The sequence below is a fragment of the Molossus molossus genome, unplaced genomic scaffold (genome assembly GCF_014108415.1).
Source record: "Molossus molossus isolate mMolMol1 unplaced genomic scaffold, mMolMol1.p scaffold_m16_p_2, whole genome shotgun sequence".
NCBI lineage: Eukaryota > Metazoa > Chordata > Mammalia > Chiroptera > Molossidae > Molossus > Molossus molossus.
In genome coordinates this window covers 50289160-50310421 of record NW_023425355.1, presented here as the reverse complement: position 1 = coordinate 50310421, position 21262 = coordinate 50289160, and the positions used below count along the sequence as shown (strand labels likewise).

Sequence of the window (21262 nt, the reverse complement as noted above, 5' to 3'; positions counted from 1 at the left end):
AGCTGGTGGTCAACACATCTATACCTCGTGGTCTCAAAGACATCACACTACTGTCAAACAAATAGCCCAAGAAGAAATATCTGGTAGAGATTTCCTTGTTCTTTCCTCTGCCTGAAGCTGAGACAACCCTGTTTGCAGGAATGTTTGCCTTTGGATGATTACACCATAGAGCAAGGAATCAAATACCAATCACATCCACATAGTAGGTATTCTCCCCAATTGCAGTGGACCTCACCTCCCCCCAAAAAAGTCATTAGGAAAAGTCTTCCTCTCTATCCAGAACAATATACAGTTAGAACTGCTTTCAATCGAAGGTACCCTATCTTTAAACCACTATTTAGTTGCCCATGTGAGGCAGCCAGTTTTTCAAGCATCCCACAATATAGAATTCCCTAGGTATGCTTGCCCTAGGTATATTCTGGGTTGGTCTGATTGGTGATTCCAACAGAAGGACCTTACCAGACTGGTTGGAGAGAATCTTGCTTCTAAAAACAACAAAGTTTTAGAAAACACAATGAATTTATAATCATCATCGAAATTTTCCTTCTTGGGTACTGTGAATCTTATATACTATGTTTGCACTACAGTAAGACTTCTAGCAGCAAGAATGGGTGTTAGTTTTAAGTGGGGAGAGGAAATTAATATAATCCATTTGTCATCAGGAGAGACCACCTTTAAAAAATCAAATAGTTCCCACAATGTTATTTTATACATATGTCAAAGGCAAGGAAAGATGGTCTGCTCTTAGGTGTCCATCTGGCTGTGTCCTGATTGAAGAAAAAGAATTCAGGTGCTACTAGGGGTAATATGAAATAAAACCAAAGCAGAACTGGTGTGTGTGGCCCCCTGAAATTCTTAGGTTTCTATGTTCAGAGTAAAGATTACCCTACCCACAAAACGATCATTGATGACATCATTTATGATGCCTTTGCCCTTCAGTTGGCACTGCACAGGCACTGCTTGGTTCTTCACCACATCTGTAAAGTGCATTGCCACCAGCGGGGAGGTGTAGTTAACCTGTAAGTAGAAGAACAATGAATTCCAAGTGCAAGGAGGGGTGGCTATGTGGGAGGGTAATAGGATGGATGTGATCAGATATTCAGTGCAGGATGGGATAACCTCCAAAAGAGAACTCAGTAAATCCCATGATTCCAAGTCACAAATGGCTAAAGCAACTGACCTGTTCTCTCTCCCCTGGGACAGTGGGAAAGTTACATATTTCATAAGTCACTGCCAGATATCTGATTGTCCTCTGGGAAAAACAAGTTCTATATGATATGCTTTCCTGAATATCAGACAATGAACCAAACCAGAAGTAGTATCTGTCAAGTCTATACTAGAGATGTAGCTTTCACTGGCACAAGGTCTCAAATGGGAGAAACAGGGAAGTGAGATTATTTGGGAATAATTTAGTGCAATGGCAGTAATTTGTTTGCTTCTGGCTCTATCACAATATTATGTGACATTGGGCAAGTTACTTCTTCTCTCTGAACCCTAGTTTCTTCTTCTGTAGACTGAGGAGTTAAATCACACTATATCTGATATTCCTTTAGATATGGAAAGGAGTAGTTGTGATAGGAATTGGTGTAGTGGGCTCCTGGTCTTGGCCAGCGGCTGTTCACCCCTCTCTTATTACTTCCTGCTCCCTAATTCTCATAGATCACAGCCAGCTTTTTCTTTGCCTCTGAACCCTTTCTGACAGCAAAGACTGAAGGGGATACAGGCTTACGTGAGTCAGTTTGCCGTAGTAAGGGTAGTAGCGGAGGTCAAAAGAAGCCGACTCTGGGTAGTAATTGATGGATCGGATGTCGTTTTCATCACCTCTCTGTAAGTAAAAGCAGGCATATGTGGAGTGCTGGGTCACTTGGTTGGAGCCTGAACTAAAGGGACCTGTGCCTCAGGTGAAATCACTGTGTGGCCCACAACGATCTGTCCTAAGAAGACCACAGAAGCAGAACCGGGAAGAGCTCAACCCAGGCCTATCTCCAGAGGAGCATTTCCAGGGAGAGACTGTGCCTTGGCTTTTTAGTTCAAATATACTAAATAGAAGGCCTAGACTGAGGAGGCCGAAGGTGCTCAATATGGCTCTGTGCTGGCTCCTAGGAGACCCAGAGAGAAGGGCTCCAAAGGGCTTTCAGTACCTGGTGCTGCTCTGGCAAGAGGACCTACACCATGCCAGCCCCTGCCCAAAGAATCATACTGGACCCGGCACCCAATGTTGGACTTTGGAGCTGAGACAGGTGTAAGATGAAACATATTTAGTAAATCCCTCCCACAATAACTTACCCACTGTGGATTCAGTTCTGTTGGAAATCAGACCAGGTGCACAGGGACACAGCCTATAGTTGGCTCAACTAAACTCAAGTCTCTGTTCTCATTCTCTGTAGTGCTTAATTACAATAGGTGGAATCAGGAGGATAAACAAGTGGGGCTCAATACTGGAAATGATTAAATAAACAAGTCTACCCTCATCATATCATGCCAGATAGGGGAATGCTCATTCTGCCTATGTATTATTCTTGCCCTAAATAGCAGAGGTCTGGGGGCTAATAAAGGACAAATTGTGTATCACTACTACGAAGTCACTCACTAGGGTCATGTGATGATTTCTGTCAATATAGTATAATCATTGAGTATAAACAGCTTTCCTTAATTTATTCTAGTAATTACCTCATCCTGCTTGATTTCCACAAGTGGGTGTAGGTTTGACCAGTATTGATTATTATAGAATGCATAAAGACCCTTAATATTTCTTTTTTAATATAGTTTTCAGGAAGGCTCGATGTAGGCTGAAAAATGAACGGCTTCCATTAGAGAGCTACAAACAGGACTCAATTCAATTAATATACTAGTTTCAGACCAAGTTGGTCTTTATGATTTATTTACATGTTCTTCTAAAAAGCAATGGAATTCATTTTTTGTGAATGGTATGTGGAATCAATTCTACTAGTTCAGGGTCACATCTTGCATGTGTGTATATTTATTTACACATACTCACGTATATGTGAACAAAATGTATATCTTTCTACCTTGTTCATCTGGCAAAAACAGCCTAACCTTTCAAAGCTCATCTTCAGCATCACCACCCACGATGTGGAATGAACTGTTCCCTGGTCAAGTCCCCCACTGCTCCTTTCATAGCACCGGTAATACTTGATTGCCCTGATTTCAGAGAGAAATATTTATCTTGACATTCCCAGCACTTAGCAAAGTATTTGACCTATAATAAGTGATCAGTGAATGCTGCCTTTTCCTGCTTTCTGGTCTGCAACCATCAAGACTGGAGTTTTGAGCTGTATTTCCAGTACTGAAAAATGACATTACCTGGCTTCACATAATATCAAGACAATTGTCCAGGGCTGAGAGTGCAGCTGATGTTGTCGAACAGGAGGGAGCTACTGCCAATTTAAGAAGCAAATCTCAGATCTAGGGCTTTTTCCTACAAAGGAGCTAATTGGGGCAGATGAGATAGGAGTTAATGGTCCCTCCAAGGACAGTTAATTAGCATTTTAATGGAGTTCTGTTTATACTCCTTTGTAGTCATTTGTTATTGCAACACCAGTGTCACTGGTCATTGCTACAAACAGTGAAATTCCGTTTTAAAAGCGGGGACTAATGACTCTAATGAAAGCTGTTTGTTTAGTTCAAAGAAACAAGTAATTAGAGCTAAAAGCAAAAGTGTAAATAGAATCCTAATTAATGACTTGGCACATTGTTGTTCCCTGCTGTGGCCCTTAGTGGAGGTTCAATCTTTGTCTTTAACAGGTATAAATCAGCACATACACACACACTCACATACAAACACACAGGAAATTAATGCTTTTTGGAAATAGGGAGACCTAAAATTACTAAAGGGAGGTATAGTTTTGAAAAGATTAACCCTTTCCCTAACCCATAGCCAACCATCCAAGGTAAAACCTTGGAAGGGATGAACCACCTTTTTGCATAAAATAGATGTGCTAGCAATGCTTACTCAAAAAGACACTTTACCTGAACTTTGCAGGAAACTTTCACAGGATCTCCAAGCTCAGGACGAAAGCCTACAATCTATCAAAAGAAAACTAGCGTTATTAAACACACACACACACACACAGACAGACACACACACACACACACCAGATTTGACAGTAAATGGGGCTTTTATAAATCCCCCTTGAGTCATCCCTTCCTTAGGCATTAGCTTAATTTATTCTGCTCTCTCAGAAATGTTACAAAAAGCAAAAAATGCAAAACATTTTCGGAGCTGTGCAGCTCAGCTTACGCCTGGTATTTATGCCTGATAGTCATACAGTGGTAATTGCAGTAAGATAACCCTGAAGGTGTAAAGAATTTTCTAGTTTCAAGAGGGGTGTGCCTGGCAGGAGAGAAGGAAAATGCATTTCTTGTGATATGAGAATTGCCCCTCACCTTACCCCATGTCAATGTTCCAAGCAGCTCAGGGTCTCATTTTTGACAGAGAGCATCAAAGGGGAGTGGCTTTGGGGTGTAGGAGAAGAATGGAAATAGGAAGTGTTTGAAGAGAAAAAAGAATTATTGTGTCCGGTTGTTTATATTACTGATGCTGTCAGTAAAAATGGCCAAAAAATGGCAACATGTGAAGACAAAGCCCAAGAGAAGTGGAGTGTTCAGAGCCCTCCTACCCAGCTCATCCATTTATCATTGCCAGTGTCAAGTGCCAATATACCCGGTTCATCTTTAGAAGGATGCAGGGCTGTCCAGTAGAGTAGCCAAAAGTAGGGTCTTCCAGGCCAGAGCAATTCTTCAGGAAGGAGCGCTTAAATTGGCAGGCTTTCTTGTCCTCATCTTCATTTCCATCTTGGATGAAGTACTGCCCCGGGGGACAATCTACATTCATTTCCTCTTGGAGACTGTCATTATAACCTAAAGTGTATGGGGGTGGCAAAGGGCCATGTTAGATGGGTACTATAGGGGAAGACCATGTTTTCAGTAGTCCTCCTCACTAGTTTCCTTTCTCCAGCTTGCTTGTGCTCCTCGGAAAGCCCATTCAATCTGTCTTAGGCCCTGTGACATGGCATCAGGTGCCTAAGGCCCTTCATCAGCAACATGTCTCCAGGAAGTTTTCCAGACTAGCCCCCTCAGCCCATTTTGATTGCTTGCCCCCTTGCTTCTCATTTCCTCAGGACTTTTGGATATCCATCTCTGAGTCACTTTATAACTTCTACTTTTCATCATTTCTTTTCAGTTACAGTAAATTGTAAATGTGGATGGAGTACCACCTCTTCTACTTCTGGGAGAGGAGTAGGAATATAGTAGGCAAATTTTGGAAGAGAGACTGGATCATGTTAAGCCATGGCATATATAAGGTGGCAAAGCTTCTGGGTTATATCTCTAAGTTCAGCATAGGAAACATATCCTTTTGAGGTCAATGAGAGACACCTGATGCAAGAGAGTGAGAAGTGTGTGTTGTGAAACAGGTGAAGAGGGAGGAAGAAGAGGAGGAGGAAGAGGAGAAAGTTAACCAGTTTTTCATTCTTTACAAAGGGAAGTTAGTACTGCAAAATAAAAGCTTAGAGTGAAAGACAAAAATGACAACCATAGCATCTCAACTGAGAGGGTGAGGAGGTGAGATCTTGTCTACTGGGACCTGAAGCACTCAGAGTTAAGTGTTCCTTTACTTTGACTGGAATGTAACATGTGTCCAAGGTACACTTATCAGGGAGAGAGCTGAAAGGGGCTATCTGTGAGTAGACTCTTTGGGCTACTAGATGTCATAGATCTAGGCTTTGGAAGTTACTGCATTATTTCTAATTTGGTCCTAAATAATAGGGTCAGATAGTCCTGTTAGATCCAGCCTCCATGCATTCATGTTCCAAGTAGCACTGTTTTTCAGAGGAAATTGTGTACCTATGATCTACTAGATGTACAACTCCAAATGTACTGCTGGATCCTCATCTAGACAGGTTGTGAGCTGGGTTTGCTATTATTAGAAAGCAACTGGGAATTTGAAATCTATTCCAGTTATGACAAAGCCTTTATTATTCCTCAGACAAAGCTACATTTGATTTAAGGTTTTGTTTTAATCATTTTTTTAGCGCAAGAACTATGTTCAAATAATAACTTTCTGACTAGAAGCTTTAATCATGTGCTCATGGTTTCTTTTGAGGTAGTTCCATCAAAAATAATGTGACATGGGCATGACCCCTATCTTATTGCAAAATCCCAGTCCTCATGGGAATGAAATTGATATTCTGGGAAAGTAAAGAAGGTATTGTGCTGGCTATGATATCCAAGACATTTTGTGGGCCAAAAATGGAAATACATGGACCCAGAAAGAACCCAGCCCCTCCTTACGTTTCAGGTGAGGCATCAGAAATGTAGACTTACCCAAAATAACACCTATATTACTGATACAAAGCTGAGCTTCTAATTCCTGGCCATATGCTAGCAGCAAAGAATTATGAAAAGCAGTACTTCTCAAGCTTCAGAGGTTATGCAAGACACCTGTGGATCTTATTAAAAGACAGATCCTGATTCAGCAGGTCTGGGATGGGACCTGAGATTCTGCCTTTCTAACAAACTTCCAGGTGATGCTGATGCAGCTGGTCCCTGGACCATGCCTTGAGTAGCAAGGGTGTCAAGAACATGGACGTGGATTTAAACACTGGTTCTGCTGGAAGACCTTGATCATGTTACTTCCTGTTTCCGAGTCTCAGTTTCCCCATTTGTAAAATGGGACAGTAGACTCTGCTATGCAGGGTTAAAATTAAATCACAAAATTTATTCAATTAAATAACACTGCCCATCACATAGGAAATTGTTTTCTTCTTAATTCAGGGCACAATCTACTGGCCACTCCCACCTCACTCCCACCCCACCCCTCCTTCAGCCAGGCCAGGCCAACCAAATTAGTCTAACTGGCTTTCCTCCCACAAATAATAGGTCAGTAATGCAATGTCTCTGGTGCTCCTCTTTGATAGCTGGATAAATACAGAGGCTGTGTGCTCTGTGTTTAACTCTAACCAAGCTGCAACATCAATTTTCACCCTGTGGAAGGGCTTTTCAAAAAGCCATTCATTAGTTACTGAAAATGTATATGATGACACTATAGACATAGGCATCTTGAAAACATTTCCAATCAAAATGCAGGAGTGACTGCCACCCAGAGATTCTTCCTCTAACTCCCTTCTGGAAGGCTGTTAAATTAAAGCCCTTGTTCTCTTACTTCAAGATGGTCCATCTTCAAGAAATGAATTCTCTTACCTTGAGAAAGTATAGGAGACAGTGATCTTCCTGTCCTAGAGAACACTCTTCTTTTATCACCACTACCACCCCCCAGAATTATTTTTTAAAATTGATCATTATTGAACCATCTGGATGTGCCCAGTACATAACTAGGTGATGTAGGGTGTTCAAGAAAAGAAGACAAGTCGTCTTCCCCCAATGGACTTATCATATTGCTGGAGAGTTGGCTTATAATGCTTTCAAGGCAACATACAACCATAAATTAGAGCAGTTTTTATTGTATCTATGAGTTCTGAGGGAGATGCAAGGTAAGGAAAGACCAGGATGGGTTGGGGTTAGAAAGAGTGGGTCAGGTGAATTTTGAATTCCCACCCATCACCTTTCCAAAGAGATTTGCACCATTCTGAGGAACTTACTTACCCTGGAGAAAGCCATTTAGGCTAATCACGTAATGCTGCCAAGTGTCGGGTTCAGAAACGTTGAAGTTGAAGTTAAGGCTATGGGCGAAGGGTCTGATCATAACTCCTGGCAATAAAAACAGGTCTTGGATATATTAACCCATTCTTGGGATAATTTTTTGGTATTGATTCCCATGAAACCATTTCCCCCCAGGCAATCAAAATGAAAAGGATCATAATTTGCCAAGTACCATTTTACTTTTATTCTTAATAATTGAATCCCTAAGTCATTACTGGGAAGAGCCAAAGTTAATTGAGGCTGAACATGCTGTGCAAGCAGATTTATGTCCAGCAAGTTCTGATAACACATGGCATTTGGATACTCACCAGGAGGCTTCACTCTCTCAGTAAAGGTTGGCATGTAAGGACCGATGGTCAGAAATAGCGTGTACATGCACAGAGTAATCACAGCAGCCAGGGAGGCATAGAAGAAGAAGTAAATGACTAAAATCAGGCCTGCAGAACAGAGATGAAAGTGGTCAGTGCTTGTCAACAAGCTCTGCCTTGTCACTTGAACTTATGAACCAGAACCAACCCAAATACATGAGATGGCTTTTTATTTTTAGTTCCCCATATTCAGTATATCCTTCCTTGCTCAGATTTCACCAATTTGGAATGAGTGAGAATTGTGTCAGAGGTCTGATCGCAGTTTACCTTTACAGCATCTCTGATGGAAGGGCTTGCTGAGTAAATGATGACCTTGAACAAGATTACAGGGGAGTACAGTTTAAAGTACTGTAGAGGATAAATTGCTTGGGAGCCCTCTGGGCAACAGTTGATCTCCTAAGTACAAATCGTTCTTCACTATTCACCAAAGCAGGTGCCCTGGAGAGTCCTAGCAGCTTGGTTCCAGTGATTATATGTGTTTGCAAGGGATGGAAACAGTATTCCTTTTCACATAGCCTACATTTCAAACTTTTGGTTAATTTCCACAGGACTTTCCTCTAATCAAGGCAAAGTGAGGTTTCACCCTACTTATTTTGTAGCTTATTCATCTTCAGCAAAAGTTTAAGTGGCTCTGCTTTTCAAAAAGAACATTGACACAGGACAGGAAAGAGAAGAGTAGAAAACTATACTTAAATTATGGCACTTGCTACCTGTGAGCTCTACCTGTAAGCTTGGGCAAGTCACAGAACCTCTCTGCACCCCAGATTGGTAAAATTGGAATAAGTTTAGCACTTACCTCATATCCTTCTATACATCTGTAACAGTACAGTAGTCCCCACTTATCCACAATTTTGCTTTCTGTGGTTTCAGTTACCCAAGGCCACCATCGTGGTCCAAAAATATTAGACAATTCCCAAAATAAACAATTCATAAGTTTTAAATTGTGCACCATTCTGAGTAAGTTGGTAAACTCTCACACCATCCCATTCCATCCTGCCCAGGACATGAATCATCCCTATGTTCAGGGTATCCAGGCTGTGTATGCTACCCATTCATTAGTCACTTAGTAGCCATGTTGGTTATCAGATCATCTGTCACAGTATCACAGTGCTTATGTTCAAGTAACCCTTATTTTACTTAATAATGCCACATTCACATAACTTTTATTATAGTATAGTATTATAATTGATTTATTTTATTATTAGTTCTTATTGTTACTCTTACTGTGCTTAATTTATAAATTAAAATTTAGCATAGGTATGTATGTATAGGAAAAAACATTGTATATATAGAATTCAAGCATCCGTGGGGGGTCTTGGAATTTATCCCCTGTGGATAAGGCGGGGACTACTGTATCTGAAGGTCAATCTTTCCTTATATTCTATCCTGACCTTACCACTTCCTAACTGTTTAATCTTAGATATGCTCTTTACCTCTCTGGACCTCAATTTCCTCATCTGTAAAATGAGGACAATAACAGTACTTGAATAATGTATATAAATAGCATAGCACAGCCCAGCAGATACCAAGTACTCTATAAATGGCAGTCTTCATACAGGACCAGAAGCATAATTGGGTGGATTCCTCCTCTGTGGGCTATATTAGAATTGGCTTGGCCCAGGATTAGGCAGTACAGAATGAGGTAAATAAGAGTGAGATTGTTGCTGAGATGCTCTTTTCAAGTGCTCTTTGGGGCTCTCTCAGCCAATAATATCTGGCTCCACTCACAACAGTGACATGATGTTAGAATTACACATTTGAACTGAATCATGGTTAAGAAACTGGAACAAACCACATAACTTTGCTGTACCCAAAACCAATTCCAAATATTAATTTTTAAATTGAACAATGAGCCAAATAATATTAACCAAAAAATGATTGGAGGAGAAAAAAATGTTTAGAAATCCAACAGGAAATGGAACATGTATGTTTTATAAGATAAACTAAAGTAGAACTGGAACATGAACACATTTATTCAGCTGGAGTCCCTGGAGAAGAAATAGCAGCACCTGTGTGCCTATGATACTTGACTACTGCCCAGTGGCTGTCCTAATGGGATGTGCCTTGTGCCTTGTGCCCTATCCTCCATTCTCTTACTCTTATCCCCATCCTAGGAGTGGATCAACAGCTGAAGCCATGCTGGGAGACTGGGAGACTCAGTAGCATGGATGAAAGACAAGCAATAGAATACAGATTAACTCCCTTGGGAACATCTTCCTTCTTGCCCAGGAAGCTGTAGATGGGAGAATGGCACTAGCAATGAGTCCTGTCAGCCTTACCCAGGAGTCTGTACCCTGGAGTCTCAGCCACCCTCCCCACCCCACCCAGGCAAAACCAAGTACCATACCCATCTAAGCTTATTGACCCCGGAGACTTCCGGTCAAGATGGTGATGTAGGTAAATGCCTATCGTGTTCTCCCACAACCACATTCAAGTTACAACTAAACTACAGGACAACCATCATTCAAAACCACCTGAAATCAAGCTGAATGGAAGTCCTACAACTACGATTTAAAGAAGCAGCTGGATAGAGACTGGTGGAGGCGTGACAGGCTAGTCTGACACACACATGTGGCGGATAAAAATTAGAAGGATACCTCAGCTGGGAAGGTCTTCAGCTGGGAAGGTCCTCCCTGAGGACTGAGGGGTCCCCGTCCCACACCAGACACCCAGTTCAAGGTTCCAGTGCCAAGAAGAGAAGTCCCCATAACTTCTGGCTGGAAAAACCAGCGGGAACTTAGGCTCAGGGAGGCTGAGGCAGCTGGAGTCCCAGGCAGCTCCTCTTAAAGGGCCCACACACTGATTTACTTGGATTTTCTCCCTCTAAGTTTGGAGGAGAGGCAGCTCAAGGGGCGCCAGAGACATACAGGGAAGTACTGAGCTGTTTGGCATTGGAGCGAGGGCTGGAGAGGGGGCTTTCTCAGGGATAGATGTGCTGTCTGAGGCCTTTGTTCCTTTGGTGAGTCCTTCCCTGGGGTGGCAGACAGCTGCCATATCTGGGACTCCAGCAACCTGGCTCACACTGGTTGCCCCGCCCTAGTGATTCCCTGAGGCCCTGCCCCACCCAACTTTCAGGCCCACCTGAGCTGGTGCCAGTTGGTTAACTATAGGATTGGCCTGTCTTGGATCCTGCTTCAGGTTTTCCTAAGTGCTTTCAAACAAGCAGCATCTGGCCTCAGCTAGCCCCATACCTTTCGTTAAGTAATACATAGACACAAACACAGGGAGGCAGCCAAATGAGGAGACAAAGAAACAGGTCCCAAATGAAAGAACAAAACCCCAGGGAAAGAACTAAGCGAAATGGAGATAAGCAACCTAACAGATGCTGAGTTCAAAACACTGCTTCTAGGGATGCTCAATGAACTTAGTGAGAACCTCAGTGAACTTAGTGAGGGCTTCAAGAGCATAAAAAAGAACCAGTCAGAAATGAAGGATGCACAGTCAGAAATGAAGGAGGCACTAACTGAAATAAAGAATAATTTACACAGATTCAATAGTAGAGTAGGTAAAGCCAAGAAACAAACCATTGATTTGGAATATAAGGAAGCAAAAAGCACCCAATCAGAAGCGAAAAAAAAAAAAAATCCAAAAAAATGAGGATAGTGTAAGGAGCCTCTAGGACAACTGCAAGCATACCAACATTCGCATCTTGGGGGTGCCAGAAGGAGAAGAGAGAGAACAAGAAATCGAAAACCTATTTGAAACAATAATGGCAGAAAACTTCCCTAACTTGGTGAAGGAAACAGACATACACATCCAGGAAGCACAGAGAGTCCCAAACAAGATGAACCCAAGAGGCCCACACCAAGACACACCATCATCAAAATGCAAAAGGTTCAAGACAAAGCAGCAAGAGAAAATCTTAAAAGCAGTTAGTTACTTACAAGGGAGTTCCCATTAGACTGTCAACTGATTTCTCAAAAGAAACTTTGCAGGCCAGAAGGGAGTGGCAAGAAATATTAAGAATGATGAAAAGCAAGAACCTACAACCAAGATTACTCTATCCTGCAAAGCTGTCACTTAGAATTGATGGCCATATAAAGAGTTTCCCAGACAAGTAAAAGCTAAAGGAGTTCATCACCACCAAAATATTATTATATAAAATGGTGAAGGGTCTTCTTGAAGAAAAAGATAAAAAATATAAACAAACAAAATGACAATGAATACATATCTATCAACAATTGAATCTACAAACAAAATGAACAAGCAGAACAGAAACATTCTCATAGATACAGAGACCCTTTTGTTAGTTGCCAGATGGGAGGGGTGTTGGGGGAATGGGTGAAAAAGGTGAAGGGATTAAGAAGTACAAATTTGTTGCTAGACTGACAAACCTCAAAGGGAAGAGGGGTTGGGGTGGGAAGAAATAAACCAAAGAACTTATATGCATAACCAATGGACACAGACAACAGTGTGGGAAAAGGCAGGAGGGGGGCGGGAGTGGAGAGGAGGGGGTCAATGGGGGAAAAATGAGGAACACATGTAATACATTCAACAATAAAGATTTAAAAAAAGAAAAATAATAAAAGAAAATAAACTTATTAACCCCACCAACCCTTTCTGCTCTGGATGTCCAAGTTTTAACTGACCACTCCTCTAGGTAATCCAATGTTCTCCTGAATGCCTACCTAAGTATGGGTAGGCCTTGATAACTTGGATAGACTAGGTACCTATGATCACAATTCTTAACTCCTCCCACCAAAACACCCTCATCAGCTCCTGAGGCCCTACTTATCAGGGCCTTGCTCATTGCTACAGTTCACGAAGACGGTGTAGTGCTCTGGCAAGAGAATGAACTCCAGCGTTCATCCAATCTGAGTTTGACTCCCAGTACTGCCACTTATTAACTATGTGACTTTAGACAAGTTACTTACCCTCTCTAAGCCTCAGTTTCTGCATCTGTAAAATGGGGATAATAATATTACTACCTCATATGGATTCTTTTCAGTATCCAATAAAATAACATATAGTTTATAAGAATAGAGGTTGCCCAGCTACCAAAAAAAAAAAAAAAAAAAAAAAAGCTCATAATATAATAATAAGCAGGTGAATATGTTGGTTATATTGCTGTGCAAGCTCAAATGGGCACCTAGTTCTCAAGCAAGAGGGCAGCAAGGCATACACTTGGAAGTCTAGACATTAGGATCACTGTTTTCCCTTTGCCCAAGGGTAGCTGAACAGAAGCCAGAATTCCTGGACTGTCCTAAGACTTGCTACCTAGAGGCATGAGTAGAGCCTACCGTGCAGTGTCCCCACTGCCATATCTTCCCTGGGCACCTCATCCCTACTTACTGGCCTATTGCTTGTTCTTCACAGGAACACTTCAAATAACCTCATCTGCTAAAATTCCAATTGCTGGCTACTTGGGGGTTAATACAGGGCACCCTCTCCCAGAATCACAATTGCATTTCACAAGGCCTGTTTTTCCAGGCCTCTTTAGGCAAGGGAGAAACAGCTGTGCCCCCTTTGGATTTCCAATGAGTGTCTAGCATTTGTCTGCAGCTTCCAGAATGTCAGAATGTTCCCTGAATGATACATTTGTTCCAGTTGAGTGTTCAAGGGATGGGCAGGGGTGGGGCTGAAAAACGAGGAAGGGTGAAGGGAAGTGGACATTGTTCAGAGTCCCACACTTGCTATTCCTAATACCAGGAAGCAGGGCTGGTTGTTTTACCCTAAGTGAGCTGAATTAGAAACATAAATGATGAGGGAGAGAATTCTCAGCCAAAGAGGCCTCTAGAAGGAGTGACTATCAACTTCAGCAACCTAGACCCTTGGCACTAGGGAACTCTTATTTTATTCATGGCATCCTCTATATTTTCTTCTCAAAACAAGCAGCTGCTCTTTTTCTGGGCTGCGCAGTGTAGCAAGTGTGAATTTGACACAGGCAAAATCTCCTTCGGAGAAGGTTCAGCACTAATGGTTCAAGAGGTGAATAGGACCCTGGGAGAGGAGTGCTGGGGAAGCTGTGAAGTGAAAGTGGTGGCAGCATGTAGTAAAAAGAGGACATACTAAGGAATATGATTCCACTATTGATCAAGTGATGTGGGGGCTTAGCCTTAATCTCTAGAAATGGTCCTTCTAAACCTAATTTCTCTGTGTATATCATGGGAGTATAAAGCACCAACAAGCTGGGTCCAGGGGCAAGCCTCCTGATTCTCCTTCTCTGACATTTCCAGGTGAAATGATGGCTTTATAAATCCTTGGTCATGTTAGCAAGGATTTCAGTCTCATATCATAAAAATAGTTTTCAGAGTACTTTCAGCTTTACAGTTACAACACCCTGTTGGAGCCTCAGGCTGATCCTGTGAAAGAGGCAAGTCAGAGATTGTTTCCTACATTTTATTGGTGAGGAAACTGAGGCTCAGTGAGGGTAAATGATAAGCCCAAGGCTACACAGATGGAAGGTAACAGGGCTGAGACTTCAAAAACGTTTCTGTGCTTTCTAACTTATTCTTACTGTCTCTTTGCATTGCGACCAATTTTTAGCCCAGTGAATTTCAGCTACACAATTAAGTTTGTTCACCCACTTGGAGTTTGTTCTGATGGGATCTGTCCATAGTCCAGGCATTTCCCTAAGTATTGATCCTTTTACATGATATCTAAGAGAAGTTTGCAGACAAGCCCATCCAACTTATAGTAAAGGAATCCTGGACACCAAGCCAAAAGGAAAGGGCACCCTACAGGGGCATTGGGACAACTGGGACTTACTCCAACTCTGACCTATTTGGGCCAGAGACATCCTTTTCTCCGGATCCCACAGGTATTCGTTCATGATCTGCAATTTCCGCCACCAGGTGTTGCCTGTTGGCTGACCCTGACCCTCTTCCTCGTCCTTTTCCTCCTCTTCTTTCCTCTCCTCTTCCTCCACCTCCTCCTCCTCCGAATTGGGTACCAACATCACCCGAGCCTCTTCTTCTGCTTCTTCCTCTTCATCAGCTAAGTAGTTCTGGTTTACCTCATCCTGATCATCCTGGAAGAGTGACAAACACAATTCCCCTTTGAAAAAAATTTCCAATGGCACATCCCACCAGCCAATTATAAATGGAAAATGACTTAATATTTGGAGATGCTGCCCGGCTGGTGTGGCTCAGTGATGAGCATCGACCCATGCACGAAGAGGTCACCAGTTCGATTCCCAGTCAGGGCATGCAAGAGGTGGCCAATCGATGTTCTGTCTCATCGATGTAAAGAAAAATTATATATCCATATTTGGAGATGTTTCAAATTTCCACTTCCCCATAAACATACTGGTTCTTACAAGAGATATTTTATTTCTCTCTGCTCTTTTGGAAGAAATATCCTATGACCCTATGATCCAACATCCTTTCCATAAAGGTATAAGTTTTATTCTCAGCTTTAGGCATTTGGGACTGCTTGTGTCCTGGGGGCTTGGTCTCCTACTTCACTTTGTCTGGCTTGTCAGGACAGAGCTGAGTTCAGCACTGGAGGATAGAGTAGCTTTAAACATGTGTGTCTATGATGGTAAATTCTCAGTCCAAACCAGCTTTATCCTAACACCCTGTAGACTTTCAGCTGCTCTACCTCACAATCCCAAGTTGTGGCTAAAAATAGTCTTGGATTGACATTAGGTAGAGAGGCCAACTGCTGTACCCCTTCTCAAAACTTAGACTGCCTTCCCAACTCCCAACAGAAAAAAGTGATGGGGCAGGGCTATTTGCTGCTTCTCTGACTGTTGCCTAGTCTGGAACCTCTTTCTGCCTTAAGCTGGTTGAACAGACCACTTGAGGGCTTGGACTCCAACTGATACTTCTTTCATCTCTGCCCATCCCAAACCCCATACTCTAGGCAAAAACCTGGACACGTAGTAAGTGCTCAGCACATATTTGTTGATTGACTGATTGCAGCCATTACTTGAGATCTGAAACTGTAATCTTCTTTGAGTCGTTCTAAGAGAAAAAGAAACAACAACCAGACTTCACCAAATGGTATTTCAAATGCCGCCCAACCTCAGGCCAGAGACTTGGATCTTTGCTCTTTGTGGGTCTGCCAAGGCTCACTGAAGCAGCAGAAAATGAGGTCGCCCTCCCTTTTCTCTGCTGTCCAAATCTGAAGAGTGGCGGGGCCTGTGCACCTGTTGGGGTTGGATGTGTTGAATGATAGAGGCCAGGGGCTCGCTGCTGCCCCCTCCCTGACTGATTTCTTAAAGGCCATTTAGAGGACACTCAACTAAAAATTCTGCCATTAGTGAGGAGGAGCCTCAGAAAATTGGATTGTTCAGAATCAGTAAAAATGATATAGAATGATAAGGCTCTACTCTCAGCATTCAGTCTGCTCAAGAGTGATTGTAAGCACTCTTGAATTACTCTCTAATTTGTTCAAATGTGCAATTTTATATCACACACCATATTATAACTGACAGTGACCTTGAGATTCACTGGTCCATCTGAGTATCAGAGAAGGAACAGAATCTAAATGAAGCCGCACAGCAAGTTTATGATAGAGTTGTCAGTCCTAGAAGTTTTGTCTCTTGACACACTGGAAAATAATGTTTCTTCTCTGTCACATTGAGCTCAAGTGCCTAAAGGTGATTTAGCAGATTTATTGAGAATAAAATATGTTAGCTTCTCTGTTCCCAAAATATAGCAGATCTTTATAATTGAGGATTTCTGACTCTGAAATGGACTCACAGTGTAAGGCTTAGGAAAATAAACTTCATTATCAATGTTGAATGGATTAATAAGTGTCCTCAAATCTCACTTGAATGTGAACATATGTACACATTTGACCTCCCAAAGTACATTCTGAGCACCCAGGGGTCAGGGTCCATGTTTTCTAACTCCTTGATGGCCCACCACAGTGTGCAGCCCACAGCTGGGTAACCAGTGAGTACTGAATAAATGTTGATGCTAACCGCCTGACTCTGGGTAAATGTGCTCACAGAGCTTGTCGCTCTAACCTCAGCAGTCATGTGGACTGCAGTGGGTAGTCATCATCTCCCCCAGAGAATCTACTGCAACTGAAAATCTCAGAGAATTTGAAGTGTAACCTTTCAATGTGGAAGAATTTATATTCCCTTTATATTTTCTAAACAACTTCCTTTTCTCTCCGTGTTGCCTATATGCCTGCCCTCCACCTCTGCTCCACAGAGGAGGCAGCTGGCCTTGGCCTCAGCCTGATTTTATTTGTAGATATGAGCTCTCGTGATAATCCTATTAAAGATGGCCTGTCATTAAAGCTTTACCCTCGAGGGAAAAATTAACCTTCTTAGAGCTGATTTCCCCACAGCTCTCATGATACCTCAGTATTAAGAACCTCAAACATATTTTCCCTCTCCCCTGCTTCCAGGTATAGAGAAACTCACAATGTACAAAACAGGCACTTTTACGCAACTATTTAATGGAATCTAGTAGGGAATCCTTTGGTAATGAGAAGGTCTGTTTTTGTCAGTTTCCTAAAGTGGCTCTGCCCTCATGTGATAGTGTGAGTGTTCTGGGATATAATAGTGGGTGTGTGCTGGGGCCATCATGTTGCCCTAAAAGGGAAGAGTCTAAAGGACAGAGGGTGGCTCAATTTTAGCACTCTAAATATATAATCAAATATATAAACAAACAGTATGACCCAAAGGATAAATTTGTGCCCTGCATTGAGTAATGCCCTGTAAACATTTGAATGATAGCCCATGGACACAGACAATAGTGTGGTGAAGGCCTGGGGTGGGACAGGGGCTGGGTGGAGTTGGGCAAAGGAAGGAAAATGGGGGACATCTGTAATACTGTCAAGAATAAAAAAAAAATTTAGCCCTGGCCAGTTTGGCTCAGCGGTTAGAGCGTCGGCCTGCGGTCCAGAGAGACCCAGGTTCGGTTCCCACTAAGGGCATGTACCTCGGTTGCAGTTTATCCCCGGCCCTGGTTGGTCATGAGGGTGGCAGTCACTGATGTGTCCCTTTTACATTGATGTTTCTCTCTCTCTGTCTTCCTCTCTCTCCCTCCCACTCTATCTGAACAAAAAATAGAAAAATGTCCTCAGGTGAGGATAAAAAAATAAAATAATAAATTTTAAATGATTGGTTAATTTAAAAAGAGAAATTAGCACGTGATTATTCACTACATCAAAAAATTTTGTTCTCAATTTGATCAAGTATTCTTTATAAAGAGCAAGATCCCCTGATGCATTGAAAATCCAAACCAGAACAAAATAGAAACAGACTCATAAATAACAGAGAACAGACTGACACTTCACAGTGGGGAGGGGTGTTGGGGGACTGGGTAAAAGAGGTGAAGGTATTGAGATTAAGAAGTACCAATTGGAAGTTACAGAATAGTCACAGAGATGTAAATTATAGCATAGGAAATAAAGTCAATAATATCATAATAACGATGTATGGGACCAGGTAATTACCTAAAATATTGGGGAACTACTCTGTAAAGTACTGTGTTGTACTTCTGAAACTAATACAGAATAATATTGAATGTAAACTGTAATTGAAAAATAAAAATAAAATTAAAAAAAAAAAGAAAATCCAAACCAGTTGACAAATCATTGAAATTGTATATAGCACTTTAACAATATTACATAGAAAAGGAGTCAAGTTCAAGTAAGGAACATTTATATATGCCCTACAGAATGTGATTGTTCTAAGAGCTGGAAGGAACTTTGAGATGTCAAAAGAAAGATTCTATAAATTGTAGCTGGAAAGTTAAGGGAAGCCCTTTGTAGGTGGATATGAGGTTAGAATAATTCATGTTTTCCTCTGCTGGCTGTTGACAGTCTTCACCTAACTCCCTGCTTATATAAGTGGCCATTCCCAAAGAAAAATTGGTTAAGCTTTGTTTCCTCCTGGGGCTCAGATCGCAATCCTCTTTGGGGGAGATTTCAAAATATACCTCCCTTCAAAAAAGTACTGAGTGAGACATACATTAATGAATTACAGTAAAGTAAATGCAAAGAAACTTTGGATTCAAAGAAATTTGTAATGCACCCTGGAGATAAATGGTGACATCAAGGGTGTGTGTGTGTGTGTGTGTGTGTGTGTGTGTGTGTGTGATGATCAGGGTGGGTGACAGCAGGATGGCAATGGATGGTGGAGGGTCAGAGGGTTGGGGAGTTGCATACTACAAATATAATGGAAAGAGCACAAGATTAGAAGTGAGAAAACTTGCATTCTCACTTTGGCTCTTCCAGTAATTTGCAAGTCACTTCTGTGCTCTGAGCCCCAGCAGCTTCCTTTACATAATGAGGGGTTCTGGAGAGATGATGTCTAGGATTGCTCCCAGCTTCTATCTAGGATTCTATAATTTTAGCTATAGGTTAGAATTTCTGTTTTAGAAAAATAACAGCTGGGTTCCTAAGAAACTACAACCCAAAGGGACGGAGACAGCTGGGTAGGTGGTGACTTTCATATCCTCTTCCCCTTGCCTCTCTCTTGGTTAAATTTCCTGCTATCATAATGAAACTTTTACTCCAAGAATCCAAAAGGACTGTTCTAATTCTAGGCTCCCAACAAAAATTTTCTCTCATTTTCTGGCATTTTCCTCTTTTCTTATCTTTCTTCCATAGGAAGAGAGGCTTCCTCTTTCAACCCAGAAATTTAGAGTGAAATGGGGTGCTGGGTGTCACTACTTGCTCTTGAAATTATATGCTTCCTTAAACTTTACTATTCCTGCCCATCCCAAGGAGAAGCAGCCACAAGCCAAGACTTACACAACCCCAACCCACCCCACTAAAAAGAAGCAGTAAAGTATTCTGTTCCCTAGGACTCACAAGTCTGTAGCGATAACTGTGAAGAAAGGCCGGAGCCCTTCTGGACCGGAGCTGCCTTCTCATGGCTGTTCAGTAGGCAAAGACGAGGCAGAAACAGGCAAATGGGTGAGAGTTCTGGAGCTTCCGCTGGTACAGGAGACACTGGTTGCTGGGGCCACTTGGCGCCTAGTAAAAGTGAACCCTCCTGGTATGAGCCATTCCTCAAAATAATCTAACATGTCCCTCTCTCATTGGTTGGCCCCTTCCCCAAATCAAAGGAAAGCCTTATGGAAAAGCAAGCTCATCATTACAAGGAGGGGGAGATATTCTGGGTCACAAGGGTGAGTAATTCACCGCCCCCCCAATTCATGTTTCTTCCCACCCCCTGCCCTTCTCTAGCGCCTGAGATACTATGGGCCCAATGGAAATCTTAAGTCATGTCCTTCTCAATTAAGAGTTGGATATCAGTGTGTGCAGGGGGTGGGGTGTGGGTGGGAGTTGAGGATGAGGGGGAATGGCCAAGAATAACTTTCTTTTTTCATAAGGCTGATCTCATGCAAAAGGATCTAGGGTGTCAGGAAAGATTCCCTTTGCTCTCCCCACTCCCCCCACACACCAAGCCACCTACAATATTCCTTATTTGTGTCAACCCAGGAGCTCCTGAAAAGGTGTATTATGAGTCTTGATTTTAGACACAAGGCTTTTGTTTTACCCCTCCCCACCCCCAAAGAGGATCTTGGACATAAAGAAGTCTTTTTCTAGCCCACATGTCAGAATGGTCCCATCAGTTGCTGCCCCCTCACACACACATCCCTTGGAATCTTGGCCAAATTTCTGTAGTGGTTGAGATCTATATTTATCCCTTAGCATCAGGGCAGGGAACAAGCCAGAACTTTGCAGTGTCAGTTTCCCAGACATATATAACTCCTGAAGCCAATGTGGGATCCAAAAAGAGAAAAATTAGTATAAACCGCCAAGAACATTGTATAGCATTTTTGATCCACCCCACTGGAGCCTGGGTGGCTAAAAGGCTTGGGTAGAGTTTGTAATTCTTCCTTCACAAATTTACCCTCCTCTCCTTTATACACCCAGATAACTGAGAATACTGCAGATACTGAGATTCTGGGAAAATTCATAATCAACAAAAATAGCACAATAGGTTAGATAGATTTATCTACCTATTCATAATTCCAACTCTAGGCTATTCTGATACAGATAGTTTCGATAGTGGTTAATTTAAAATAAAGACTCCATTTACTAGATTGTTACTAATTGGGACTCTTCCTTAGCAGAATCTCCTCCTATACCCTTATTTGAAGAGAAAGGCCATTGACAAAAAAAAAAAAAAAATTCATTCCTCTTTTGGGATTTTAATAAAAGTGAAATATATTCCAAGGGATAACTTGATCTTAGTAGATATCAAGTTCTATCCCTTACACTTTCTCCACTCGAGCCTGTTGTGTGATTCTGTTAAACATGAGAATCCTGAAGCCCTTGGAAGCCCCCCCAAAAAC

General features: G+C 42.0%; 1 protein-coding gene across 2 annotated transcripts; it reads right to left on the bottom strand.

The window, feature by feature from the left end:
* Positions 1-830: 830 nt before the first annotated feature.
* Positions 831-19859, bottom strand: ATP1B4 (ATPase Na+/K+ transporting family member beta 4). Of its 2 annotated transcripts, none has more exons than XM_036271420.1 (8): positions 19770-19859; positions 14757-15018; positions 7989-8117; positions 7624-7728; positions 4685-4881; positions 3991-4047; positions 1730-1825; positions 831-1017 (listed from the first exon to the last, which is right to left on the bottom strand). In XM_036271420.1, the coding sequence occupies exons 1-8, from the start codon at positions 19830-19832 to the stop codon at positions 856-858; spliced, it is 1071 nt and encodes a 356-aa protein (XP_036127313.1). In that variant the 5' UTR covers positions 19833-19859; the 3' UTR covers positions 831-855. The 2 variants fall into 2 exon arrangements, with proteins under 2 accessions (XP_036127313.1, XP_036127314.1); XM_036271421.1 differs by having other exon boundaries at positions 856-1017; positions 14769-15018; positions 19770-19832.
* Positions 19860-21262: the final 1403 nt, after the last annotated feature.